This window comes from Nematolebias whitei, chromosome 21 (assembly GCF_014905685.2).
Source record: "Nematolebias whitei isolate Nwh7 chromosome 21, NemWhi1, whole genome shotgun sequence".
Classification (NCBI taxonomy): domain Eukaryota; kingdom Metazoa; phylum Chordata; class Actinopteri; order Cyprinodontiformes; family Rivulidae; genus Nematolebias; species Nematolebias whitei.
Genome location: NC_056518.1, coordinates 11503243 through 11517303, shown reverse-complemented (window position 1 = coordinate 11517303; position 14061 = coordinate 11503243). Strand labels below are relative to the sequence as shown.

The 14061-nt window shown below is 41.0% G+C and overlaps 1 protein-coding gene across 1 annotated transcript in view; it reads left to right on the top strand.

Moving 5' to 3' along the window:
- Positions 1-13234, top strand: part of LOC119427811 (RNA polymerase II elongation factor ELL) — a 13972-nt gene extending 738 nt beyond the window's left edge. Inside the window, exons 2-12 of the mRNA XM_037695457.1 lie at positions 4510-4554; positions 4667-4788; positions 5579-5739; positions 6431-6723; positions 9431-9555; positions 9893-10376; positions 10450-10537; positions 10613-10679; positions 12459-12630; positions 12744-12788; positions 12871-13234. Of these exons, the coding sequence (XP_037551385.1) occupies positions 4510-4554; positions 4667-4788; positions 5579-5739; positions 6431-6723; positions 9431-9555; positions 9893-10376; positions 10450-10537; positions 10613-10679; positions 12459-12630; positions 12744-12788; positions 12871-12999 (1731 nt within the window). The 3' untranslated portion in view covers positions 13000-13234. The remainder of the gene's footprint in view (positions 1-4509; positions 4555-4666; positions 4789-5578; positions 5740-6430; positions 6724-9430; positions 9556-9892; positions 10377-10449; positions 10538-10612; positions 10680-12458; positions 12631-12743; positions 12789-12870) is intronic.
- The last annotated feature ends 827 nt before the right edge of the window (positions 13235-14061 follow it).

Sequence of the window (14061 nt, the reverse complement as noted above, 5' to 3'; positions counted from 1 at the left end):
GCTGCAGCCACAGACACGTCTTTTCTGATCCAACCACCCTGCTGCAGTCACAGACACGTCTTTTCTGCTCCAACCACCCTGCTGCAGTCATGCTGTGATGAGCAGGGGGAACACCCGACACACACATGCACAGTTACAATGTGCAGGACCCATCTGAGCACAGATCCAGGATAATAAAGATGCAAACCTGCACATGCTGCAGGCCCAGACTCTGCTCAGTCTGTGCACTCATCAACAGGTGGATTTACAAAATCCCCTCCAGGGAAAGGTCAGTCGGATCCTTCTGCATACTTTCCATCCGGGTGTGGCGAGCGCGTCTCTTTGTCGTCATCCTTTCGTTTTCCTGCAGGCCAACTTACGCCTGCAGCCGTTTTATTACATTGTCAGGGTGCTGTTATGTGGAAAGCTGCTGGAACAATGTGTTGACCTTTTAACAAGAGCTCTGTTTAAATAATGCAAAGGTCTGATCTGCGAAATACACGTTTATTTTATTACTGTTGTCTTCAGACTCGACTGATGCTGACGTTGCACTGGACCAGTCCTCTTTATCCACGCATGAACCATAGCAAGTGGCAAGAAGTGAATAAACCCATTTCCTGGAGTGGGAAATGTTTCCTACTGGGAGTATGCATCACTCTAAATAAATAGCATGGATCTTTTAATTTAAGAGGTCCATGCTATTTAGAGTGCTAATGTGCTAAATAAAGTACTATTTACAATTACTTAAAGCAGTAAGAGTTTGTATGTTTTATCAATCATTTATAGGATAAATACACCACAAACAACTAAACTGCTGGTTTATTGTAAAAAAAAAAAGAAAAGTGATTTATAATATATGGGCTTCAAAACGCAAAGCTGTTGTTCCACCTTTTAATGACTGATTAGGTAGGGATGCACAATATTGAATATCTGGCTGATATCCGATATGTTAAAACTTATCGATACCGATATTTTATATACGTTCCTTTGTCAAAACATATCCTCTTATTTAGGTTTATTTGCTACAAAAAATTGTGTAACAGCTGTAAGAGCTGGTGACGTATATTCAGTAACAGTCATATGATATGCATAGCACTTTAACTTATATTAAATGAAAAGTGTTAAATGTTATTTATTAGCATTAGTCACCTGTGATGCTGTCTCACTTGTGGAGGCTTGTTCCAGGTTCAGCTGCAGTGTGGGATCCTCTGCACTCCTGTGCATGAAGGACAGACTTTTTAATTTCAAAGTTTTTGTCTATTCATTGCGCCGTAAGACTGATCATGCTAACGGGGCTAACACAACATCCAAATGTCTGCGGTAAAACTCACCGAGTGCTATCAGCTATTAGCTTCTCGTTGACGTCAGATATGACGGCTTGTAACTCGGGGTGCACCGATTACAGTTTTCTGGCCGATTCTTGTTTTCTAAAAAGTCTGAGCTGCCGATACCGATTTTGTTTTATAATCGACACTGTCAGGTGTTATAAGGTCACAATGCACCTTCAATTTTCCATCTTATTTTATTGAAAACATACACTTGAACAATATCCTAGAAACAATACAAACTTGTTTTAACTGGACATGAGACAGTGCTCTTGAAATATAAATGAAGTTCAGACAATTATTGTTAAAACTACAAAAAAATCGGTAAAATCGGTTTCTCATGCAAGTATCGGCCAATTTCCTAAAATTAAGGAAATCGGGCCGATATATCGGCGGACCAATAAATCGGCGGACCAATAAATCGGTGCACCACTACTTGTAACTTGGGAAACGGAAAAATGTCTCAGACTGGGGACGATGTAGCGAGGCTCAACGTAGCCCATAGATCTTCGGAATCTGACATCCTCACCAACAAAAAAAAAATCTTATTTTATATCTGTGAGTTATTTTGATGGAATGGCCGATATTGAACTTTAACGTTAATATTGGCCGATACGATACCATGCCGATAATATCGTGCATCCCTATGATTAGGCATCAAAAGGTGTGCAGACTCCACCTGATCAGCGTCCTTGCTGACTTGTAATAATGCTGTCTTAAAACTGAACTTCTGCAAACATCATCAATTTTAAAATTCCTCAAAAGTTGGGATGTTGTGTAAAATGTAAATTAAACCTCATAAACCTTTATGTTATTTGCAAGGAAACATCGTAAACATATCAAATACTGTATGCATGCTAAGAAATGTTCCTATTTTTAGAAAAATGTGTATTTTAGAATTTAATGGCAGCCTCACATCCCAAAAAGTTGGGATGGGGCAACAAAAGACTAAAAGTGTTACGAATAATATTTACAGTTGGGTTACTGTGCAACAGATCAGTAAGAGGACTGGGTATAAAAAGAACAATCTCTTAGAAGTAAAGATGGGCAGAGGTTCACCAGTCTGCAAAAAACTGCATCTAAAAATAGTGAAACAGTTTCAGAAAAATGTTCCTGAACGGAACAATGAAAATCAAAAATCCTATAAGCTACAGTTCAGGAGATCGTCAAAAGATTTCAAGCATTTGAAGAAATCTCTGAGCTCCAAGGAGAAGAGTGAAGGTCATTATTAGAAGTTCGTTATCTTCTGGCAGAACTGGATTAAAAATAGATCGGCTTCTTTTATGGACATGGCTGCACCCAGGGCTCAGGAACACCTCCACCAATCATTGTGTGTAAACACAGTTCCCTGTACCAGCTCTTGTAAATGAGTTCCCGAGGCTCAGTGGGATTAACCTGTATAATAAATAAAGGTTGAATGAATCCACAAATGCTGCTTAATGCTCTTCAGATGTGAACACCATCCAGAAACGCAGCCATCTTCTCTGGTTCGTTTGAAATGGACTAAGGTAAAGGGAATGTAAAATTAGTTTTGAGATCCATGGATGCCATGTCCTCTGTACTAAAGAGGAGCTGGACCATCCAGGCTGTTAGCAGCGCAGCTCAACAGGTTGCCTCTCTGACGGTATGTATGGTGAAGATCTAATTACTATGGACTGCAGCAGAGTTTATTTTCTTTGCAGAGAAGTAAGTTTTTCTGATAATGCATTTCATCGAGGACAACAAAAATACCATTACTAACACTGATGTGTTTTATCGCTACGTTAGATTTATTGTTCTGGATAAAGTTTTACAAGGCCTATGCTAAACGTTAGCTTGCTAACTTGAGAGGCACGTAGCTAATGACGAGCAGTTTGGAGGATTGAAGAGAATTTATTACTGTTGATTTTTTAAAACTTTACATATCAGTTAAAATAAACTTACAATGCTCTGTTTAGCAAAATACTCTACACAGTATTGCTCGCTGCTTCGACTGCCCTGAAAGTGAAACTTAAAGTGAACGGCCATGACTTGAAAGTAGTCTACATGTGCCCTCTGCTGGATACATTGTACAATTACACATTATGCAAATAAGGAAACGACTCGTTTGCAGCATTTTAGGGGTGAAAATGAAAAGTGTTTATCGGTGCATAATGCGCCAATTATCACTGATACGACAGGTCCCCAAATGTCTATATCAGCCTAAAATATCGGCCCTACCGATATATCAGTTGGGCTCAGTTTATGTTCATTGTGAATAAAATAATGGTTTGTGAGATGTGCAAATCATTTGGCAGCATGGCGGCTCAGTGGTTAACACCGTTGCGTCACAGCAAGAAGGTCCTGGGTTCAATCCCCAGTTGGACCTGGGGTCTTTCTGTGTGGAGTTTGCATGTTCTTCTTGTGCTGGCGTGGGTTTTCTACAGGTACTCCAGTTTCCTCCCACAGCCCAAAAACATGCATGTTAGTCTGCCTTCAGGTCCAGCCCTCCCTTGCAAAAGGGATTTGTGATATCAACGGGATTTGCCTCGTTAAATAAAGGTTAATAAATAATAAAATGATTGCCTTATGCTTTTATTTAATGCAACGCCTTATATTTTTTGGAAGATGTAAACTGGATCATTTAATCCATACTAACTTGAGCAACAAATCATGAAGCTAACGGGTAGGTCATGTAATGTAGGAGGTTAAAGACACGACGGAAATAATACATCCATCAACCGTCACCTTATACTGACGGAGTCGCTCCGTCATTCAGGGGAAGGACCTCCTAGCAAGTTGAGTCCACTTCCTTATTGGTTCATGAAGATGTTCATAACTCAAAGGTTTGAAACTCAAAGTTTATAAACGTATACACTGACTGCACATCTTTCCATTCAGAACATCTTCAGGAATTAAATAAGAAGCTTAGCTACCTTTTGATTATAGCCTCCATAGATGTAAAAGTACAAACAAAAACCGTTTAAAGCACACCTGCTTCTATGAAAGAAAGAAAACGTATTCACACGTGCAAAATGTGTGGAAAACCAAAAAGTTTGTCATTTTTGTGAACCCCTCCCATCAACATGACCCCACTTCAAGGTCACTGCGTCATCCGCTGAACGGCTTTTATTTTAAAATGTGCTTTCTGTATAACATTTATTGACTAAATGTTATTTCATTTACATATTGCACTAACGTCAGTAGCATTAAGCCGCTTCACAAAACTTTTTCTTTATTCCTTCAGGGCTGCGCTTCACATGCTACCATCTGTTTCAGTGGAAATCAAGGGGTGAGATGAACTTACTGCTCACATACAAGAAGTCTGTAAATTAGCTCCATATATTTTATATGTCCAACAAGATGTTCAATCTGCTGGTTTTGTTTTGTGCTCTCCCCCGTAGAGAATCACCATCCCTTGTTCAGAAAACAGTGATGAAGTGAGGATCTTCACCTTTGGAGTGACCCATGTTGCTCGTGACAATCCCCATGGAAGTTTTGACTGCATCAGACACCACGGCTCAGGGTAAAACTCAACGAAATGTCACCGGAAACATAAATATAGTCTTCACTTTGTTCGGTACAAAAGGGTTTGATTCACATTAAAGCTGAGAACTTGTTTACTTTTTTTTTTTTTTTTTATCATTAAAGCTTTGTGTGACAAATGTTATGCTAAAGAGCTCAAACCACACAGAACATCTGCCATTTTGAGAACTGAAAAACAGGAAAGAGAGACAGCCCATGTCACGTCAAGGGGCCTCCTTCCCATTTTTCTTAGAGACACGCTGCTCGCTCCCTCACTATCCATCCTTCAGTTCAAAGTCTTATACTGCCATCCGGTGGTCAAAAAAATGTACTACAGTCAAAACAAATCAACCATTTTTTCTTAAAATTTACAATAATTACTAATTATTGTAAATTTCAAACAATATTATTGTTTATCGCAATAATTTCTGAGACAGTTGATCGCGCAGAAAAATTTGTTATTGCGACAGGCCTAGCTTCCAGTGAGAAAATCACCTGCTTTTAGTGACTCGTTGGCTTTAATTGCCAGAATTTTCCAGAGTTCCTGACGTCATGGAAAGCTGTGAAGAAAATTTCATAAATGTTGAGAAACCTTGAGATTCTTTTAAATGTTTAATTCGACCATGTGAGTTCTACTACAGAGATCTTTGAAGAGTTGATCTCAGGGGAAACGTCTTCCTGCTGAAACCTCGCCTGTACCTAAACAATCAGGACCTAAAAGCAGGTTTTACTGGGAACACTGGTAAGATGCAAAGAGAGGCTTGACGTCTGAGCTCTCCTCCTCCCCTCAGTGCTGCTGAGGAGCTGTCATGTCTCGGGGTGATTCCGAAGAAGATGACGGTGAACGCTACAGATGACTCGTACGATAAGGCTCGTCAGAGCTTGGCTCAGGCCGAGGAGGAGACGCGCAGCCGGGGGGCCATTGTCATCAAAAATGGCGCACGCTACCAAGGCAAGTAATATCAGAAAAACACTCAGAGAGTGCGCACGGTTATAAAACCAGCTCCAGCTAAGAGCAAAGACCATGTTCTGTTGGTATAACATCTAAAAACACATTCAGCCCTAAAGCATCGGTTGCCCTGGCAACAGCTGTAGTAAACAGACAGTGTGTTTTTGTTTCTCCTGTCCATCTACCTTCTGTTCATCACATACAAGCACTGCGTCTACAAGCCTTATCCAAACATGCACTAAATATGTTTTAGATGCAATCATACAGTAAAACCAGTAAAACCAGTGATTGGTCTTTTTATCTGCTCCTGCTGTTTTTGCAAATCCAACCACCAAACCACTTCCTTCTGAACGGTTGCTGTTGTCTCCTCGGTGAAAGCACACACTGACACACAAGTACAAGGTTTGATGAGTCTGTCAGTTCAGGGGAAGTTAAAAAAAAACGACCTTACTCACGACATGCTTGTGCAACTGTGTGGTTCTCTGTGAAACGAGACAGCTGCTGTTGCTCTGAGCTCTGCTGGGTTTGTGCATCTGACTGTGGCTTTCTGATGAGGTGAACCGAGCCCTGCTCTGTTTTTCATCCACACTTCTGCTCATGGAAACAAGTCCTCCTCCTGTGTCTAATCTCATCGAGCCTGAAATACATGTGTTTTGTATCTGTTGACATGAAGTCATTTATATTTCCCCTGCAGGAAAGAAGGTGCGGGTTCGAGCTCCAGCTCCGGCTCTGGCCAAACTGACCAAGCCCAAACACTCATCTCGCCCCCTCCTCAGCAGCATTAAGAGGGGGGCGGACATGTCAAAGCAGAGGAAGGGTCCCAGTCCTAAGAAGACTGGGGAGGGTGTCCAGGAGAGGCCCCTCAGGGAGAGAGTCATGCACTTGTTGGCACTGAGGCCGTACAAGAGGCCTGAGCTGATCCTGAGGCTGCAGAAAGACGGACTGACGGGAGGAGACAAAGACGGACTGGACTCTGTGATGATGGAGGTGAAGAAGGTTTACTTTTGAGTAGGGCTGCACCAATCCACTTTTTTCACTTCTGATATCGATATATGAGGTTTAGTGTCGCTCGATACTGATCTGATTCAGGTCTTTTTACTAGCCTTATTTTTCATTCAACCTTTATTTAGACAGGTAAATCCCATTGAGCCTCAAGGACTCGTTTACAAGAGAGACCTGATTTTTTTTTTAATTGCATATGTCACTTTATTATACCCATATCTAAGACTTCATACATATACTGTGCACATTCACTGCATATGCTGCTGTGTCACTTTACTACAAATGTCAATGTCAGGACCTTCATTTTATTTTATAGATATACTTTTTTTATATATTTATACTGCTATATTACAAACCAGATTCCAAAAAAGTTGGGACACTAAACAAATAGTGAATAAAAACTGAATGCAATGATGTGGAGATGGCAAATGTCAATATTTTATTCGTAATATAACATAGGTGACAGATCAAAAGTTTAATCTGAGTAAATGTAACATTTTAAAGTAAAAATATGTTGATTCAAAATTTCACAGTGTCAACAAATCTTAAAAAAGTTGGGACAAGTAGCAATAAGTGGCTAAAAAAAGGAAATTGAGCATATAACGAACAGCTGGAAGACCAATTAACACTAATTAGGTCAACTGACAACATGATTGGGTATAAAAAGAGCTTCTCAGAGTGTCAGTGTCTCTCAGAAGCCAAGATGGTAAGAGGATCACCAATTCCACCATTGTTGCGCAGAAAGATAGTGCAGCAATACCAGAATGGTGTTACCCAGCGTAAAATAGCAAAGACTTTTAAGTTATCATCATCAACCGTGCATAACATCATCAAAAGATTCAGAGAATCTGGAACAATCTCTATGCGTAAGGGTCAAGGCCGTAAAACTCTACTGGATGCTCGTGATCTCCGGGCCCTTAAACGTCACTGCACCTCAAACAGGAATGCCACTGTCAGGGAAATAACAGAATGGGCTCAGGAATACTTCTAGAAAGCATTGTCAGTGAACACAATCCACCGTGCCATCCGTCGTTGCCAGCTGAAACTCTACAGTGCAAAGAGGAAGCCATTTCTAAGCAAGCTCCACAAGCTCAGACGTTTGCACTGGGCCAGGGGTCATTTAAAATGGAGTGTGGCAAAATGGAAGACTGTTCTGTGGTCAGATGAGTCACGATTTGAAGTTCTTTATGGAACACTGGGACGCCATGTCATCCGGACCAGAGAGGACAAGGATAGCCCAAGTTGTTATCAACGCTCCGATCAGAAGCCTGCATCACTGATGGTATGGGGTTGCATGAGCGCTTGTGGCATGGGCAGCTTGCATGCCTGGAAAGGCACCATTAATGCAGAGAACTATGTTCAGGTTCTAGAACAACATATGCTCCCATCTAGACGTCATCTCTTTCAGGGAAGACCCTGCATTTTTCAACACGATAAAGCCAGACCACATTCTGCAGCAATCACAACATCATGGCTACGTGGAGAAGGATCCGGGTACTGAAATGTCCAGCCTGCAGTCCAGATCTTTCACCTATAGAGAACATTTGGTGCATCATGAAGAGGAAGGTGCGACAAAGAAGGCCCAAGACGATTGAACAGTTAGAGGCCTGTATTAGACATGAATGGGAGAGCATTCCTATTTCTAAACTGGAGAAACTGGTCTCCTCTGTCCCCAGACGTCTGTTGAGTGTTGTAAGAAGAAGGGGGGATGCCACACAGTGGTAAAAATGGACTTGTCCCAACTTTTTTGGAATCCGGTTTGTACAATTTAGGACAGTATCATTTTACGCTTATGTTTATTAAATGTTTTAATGTTAAATGGTTATTGTTGCACCAGGGGTCTGAGAGTAATGTAATTTCAATCCTGTGTATGTCCTGTACATATTGCAGTTTTGACAATAAAGTTGACTTTGACTTTTTGAAAAACGGCGAATTAACGCAAAACATTTGGTTTTCTTTAAACGCAGACGTGAATGTACTGAATTATAAATTTATTGAAAACTCTGCACCAGTACAGCGCACTTAAACACACCAGTAGCTTCATAAGCTTGTTCAAATATGTAAAAACTTTAATTTGTTCAGTCAGTGCAGTTATGAGTATAACACCCAATGTTAAATAAATAATAATAATAAAGATACTGTGACAAAAACAAAGGTTGACAACTTTTGGTGAAACGTAAAAAAATAAATCTAAAAAAGTTAAATCTGGTCCTCTGGACATTCAAAAAAAAAAACACGAAACGTTTCGTCTTTCATCCGAAAGACTTCCTCAGTCAGTTTCATCCTTTCGTATGAAAGACCAAACGTTTCTACAGTTTATTCATTTATTTTTTTTAATGTCCAGAGGACCAGATTTAACTTTTTTTTATTTTATTTTATTTTTTAGATTTTTCTACCTGGATTATTGAGCATGCATCAGGATATGAAAAAATAAACTTCAACAAACCTTTCCAATGGTTCAGCAATTCTAAATATAATGTAAAATAAATAATAAAGGAGCTGAGATAAGAGGAAAACACAATCGCTTCACTAGCTTGTTTGGCAGATTTTTAAAATGAACAGCAATCAGCTCCTGTCCTTATGATCGATCACTGTCGCGATACCTGATCAAGAATTTATTTTCGATATCTGTAGGATATTAATATCGGAGTGTTGGGTTCAATGTGTGTCTCACCTGCGTGTTTGTCTGCAGGTGGGCCAGCCCAGTGGCAGAGACCGTACGTTTGTCCTGAAGGACGCTCTTTTTAAGGAGCTGCAGAAAGACTGGCCAGGCTACTCCACCGGGGACCAGCAACTTCTGAAACGCATCCTTGTCAGGTAAACACTGAGAGCACGCGTCAAGCTTTAGGAAATAAAAGACACAGTCTCCCCTCAAATCAAGGTCAAAGGTCTGTGCTTGTCCAGCTGCTGCTGTGGAATGGTTTGTTGACAGGCAGTTAAAATGTGTCACGTGTTTCAAACAATGTGTTTGTAAAGTGATCACTTTCAGGTCTCAATACTTTTGAGGGCTGAGACTGAAGGACAAAAATATATAAATCTATGTGAAAGTGCGTTAAATTTTCATCTTAATCATCATGGTTCCACGATCATGTTTTCCTCTGGGCTGTCACCAGTTCAACAATAACTGGGGGAACTCTTGCCGTTTTCTTTGCAGAAGACTTTTTCAACCCCAACAAAACCTCCTCACGGTTCCCGAGGCCCAGGTCAGCCCACTTCGAGACACCCCCAACTCTTCACCAGCACACCGCCCAAAACTTGCCCCTGAGGACGGCACAGACTCTCTAGTCAGCAGGAAGCCAAGAATATCCCACTTGTCGAGCAAAACGGCGAGAGACAACTCTGAGCTGAAGGCATCCAGACACACAGCCACTCTGAGAGAGACGGAAGTGAAAGCAGATGACGGGCGAGGAAACTCGCTTGATCCCAAAAGACTCTTTGACTCCCTGTCAGCAGTTTGTCAGCAGGAAGCTGTAGCAGCTAAACGACTCAAGCCAACAGGTTCTGCTCAACAGGGACCTAAAGGCCCAGGAGAACCACCTCAAACAGACTCTGATCGCCCCCCATCTCCTCTGATAGTACCTGATCTGAGCAGACGGAGAGAGAAAAAGAAGAAGAGCAAACACAAACACCGAGAACACGTGAGAACACTGTTATTATGTTGCTTAGCTATTCTTTGTCATGTCATTTAGACTTTTTATTTCACGTCACAAGGAGAAAGATGAATGCAGAGAGCAGAAGGAAAGAGGCAGCGATCACAGTGCTGAGGCGACAAATGACAAAGATGCTCAGGACTGCACAGGTGAGGGCCGACATTTACAACCTGAAGCATCTCTTTTCTTTATGTTTTTAATTGATTAACGTTCACTTCTTTCAGAGCTGAGTGAATCATTGTTTGACTCTAACGTGCCTCAAAAGGAGACGGACACAGACGACTATTTATTGTAAGTTTTGTTTTTTGTTGTAGCTTTCTGTAGATTCACTAAGAGCTTTGACTCTTGTTTTCTTCCCTTCATGAACTCCCGATGAAGGAACGTACCGTCATTTCCTGACTATTGAGCGAACCGGAATACAAGCCGTGCTCACTAAATTATATGTAATTTTTTTTAAACATAAAGCCTGCACTTGTCTATGAGTCACGGATGTCCACGATGTAACATGAGATATTTACTCTGAAAGGTTTTTTAAACAGAAAATGTACGGAGCCCTTTATTAACAAAGCTGTTAGAAAGTTCACGTCGTTGTGTAGTTGGCTTGTTTTCTGAGCTCGGTTCTGTTTGGTCACGGCTCGCTTCTTTCTGAATTTCATGGTTCCTATGCTCTTGAATGCACCGTGGCTGTTCTGATGCTACTGAACGCACCGCTCTGTGTAAAGTGCCACGAGATTTTTCTCTCCCGACATCGACGGAGCCTCGCTGTTTGAGCTTCTGTTTGCGCTTCACTGGTTTACTGCTGTGTGCAAATACCAGAAGAAACACGGCAAATAAATCACCCTAAACTGGATATTTGTCTCCGTGTTCTTTAATGAGAAGACAGCTTCACACCTTGCTGCTGTAAACCAGTTCATGTCCTGGAGAACACCAAACCTCTCATTTGAAGCAGCTACCCAGTCATTTTCACACCCATCAGGAATTTACATCCATGCCACCAGAGTGTCTCCACTGAGTCAACAAAGACTTATGATGATGAGTGATATCTGCATCTAGCTTGTTCACAGTGGGAGCTGCAGCAGCAGACAGTTTTACACAGCCGGGGGCGGGGGGAGCGGCTGGGTTTGTATTCAGTGAGGGAGAGGAGGAGGGACCGTGTGAAGGTGCACACTGGGAGAAAAACTCTGATTTTCAAGTATAATTCTAACTCTACGTAGCGTATGAGACAGTTGTTGTTTTATATTGATATAGTCTCACTCTATATCACGTATGAAATGATATAGATGTTTTTAAAATATCGAGATACCGCCCAGCCCTATAAACGGCTAACCAAAATGATGAACAATGAACGTAAATTTTACCCATAATCCCTCTCTGAAGCCATGTGCCCAGCAGTCAGCCCCAGCAGAATGCTACAATACGTACCAGTAACGTACCAGTAACATACACAAATACGTACAGTTAATTATTATTATTATTTTCTAAACGGCTGATTAAAAAATAAAATAAAAAATACAGTAGCCTACCAGGAAGTCATTGATCGTTATCTTCATCTTCCTCCTGCGCACTGCGCCCCCCTCCCTGCGGGCACAACGGGGAGGGGGGGAGAGAACAATGAAACCAAGATTAATTGGTCCACTGTGACCTGTTTGGTTATTTCATTGTTCAGATTTATTTATTTATTTTTTTTACTTTTATTTATCCAGGTAGCCTCATCGAGTCACGAGCCACCCCCCAAGAGAGACTTGTATTGTGCAGCTTTGTGAGCGCCCGGGTGTGATGAGGTGAAATGTTTTGGTGGCAGGAAGCTCGTTAGCCTGAAAATAAATAAATCCATACATTGTTTAAGCCGCGGTGTTCAAAGCAGGCAGAAAAGTAGTGGCTTATAGTCTGGAAATTATGGTAATTTGTTTTTCCTAAAACTGGAAGTCTGTTGTGTTTGTGGGGATTAAAAAGCTGAAGCTTCCATTTAATGAAAATATGGAGGGTCTGATTTGTGCTTCAGGGTTGATCAGATTCAGTTAAAGCAAGGATTGTTTAACTGGTAGTTTTCCGTTGTTTCCCTCTGAACAGGAAGTTCACGGTGATTTGCAGCCACAAGCAGAGACAGAGTTATAAAGAAGACTTCAACCAGGAGTACAGCGAGTACAGAGATTTACACGCTCGCATCGACAGCGTGACGCAGCAGTTCATGGAGCTGGACACGCAACTCAAACAGCTTCACCACGACTCGCATAAATACAAGGTGAAGAACTGCAAATTACAAATATGTGTGTGTAAACTGTGTCATTGTTTAATTTGTTGCCACTTGTACTTGACTGACATGATACTTTGGATTTATTCACATTTTCTCCACAGACGGTTCGGAATAAAATCTTTCAAGAGTACCGGAAAATTAAAAAGGTAACCTTCTTGTTCCAAGATGACTTTAATGAACAGAATAACTCGTTCATTTTGCTAACAGATCATCCTTTATTTATTTTAGTCAAACCCGAACTACAATCAGGACAAGGCTCGCTGTGAATATCTACACAACAAACTGGCTCACATCAAGAAACTCATCTCCGACTTCGACCAGCAGCAGCTCGCTGCAGATCCTGACGAGCCCAAATGAAGAGCCTGACTGGAGGAACTTTGTTGCAACATTTGAACGCCACAGAAGTCGGTGCTGCTCGGTGGTAGCAGCTCCCAGTTTTCATGGCTCAACGTGGTTGAAGGAGATCTGCGGTGAATGTCAGCACAGTTAGTGAAAAGTGAAATTCAGCCATCATTGAAATGCTTTGAAAGGGCTGCTACGACACTAACTTGATAGTGCTGCGGGCAAAAGAAATAACGGTTCTGCAAAAGCTCGAAACAGACGTGGAGATAAGGTGCTAACCCTAAAAACGTTTGTAGGTTCCCATCAAACATACTTTATTTTTTGGTGAAGTGTTATTTGTTCTGTCATCTGGTTCAGTGTTTGTGTTTTAAGCTGAGAAAACTGCATGCTGTGCGTATTCAGAATTCATCACGTGAATTGTGAGGATTTCTTTTCATTAGCAGCTATGGTGCAGATGTGTCCTGAGAAAACGTCCGTCCTTCTGTATTTTTTTGGCTTTAGTGGATTATCAGTGTTTTGGTTCAGCCTGAGTTTTACAGAGCCTCAAACAGGATTCATTGTTTTACACTGGTCTTACCCGTCACTTGTTTTGTTATATTTTATTAACATGTAGTGTTAGCTTTAAGTGTAAGTGGGAATGTTACTTGTGAGCCACACACTTTGTCTTTGAAACTAATTTACTGACTTTACATGCAAAACATGCATGCTGTGTTTCTTACAGAATGCATGCACAAATCAAAACGTGTAAAGTTTCAGCAAATAAATTTGTATTTTGTGTTTGTTTCTATATTTGGGACTATCTCCATGTTTCCTCCAGATCTGTCTTTTGTTAGACCTTATTGTGTAAGAGCATTTTTAGTTTTAGTGTCTCTCTGTTTATTACAATGAGCTGACCACTCTTTTAGCTCCATAATCAATAATCGGTTGGTAATTTACACAAACTGTCCAGCTCTTCTGCAGTGCAATATACAAAAAGATAAGGTTTTAAAACATTTATGCGCGTTTGAGTATGTCTGTTGACCACTATAAACACAAATAATTTCAGGCTCTTGTAACTTATTTAGTAATGCCAAATAT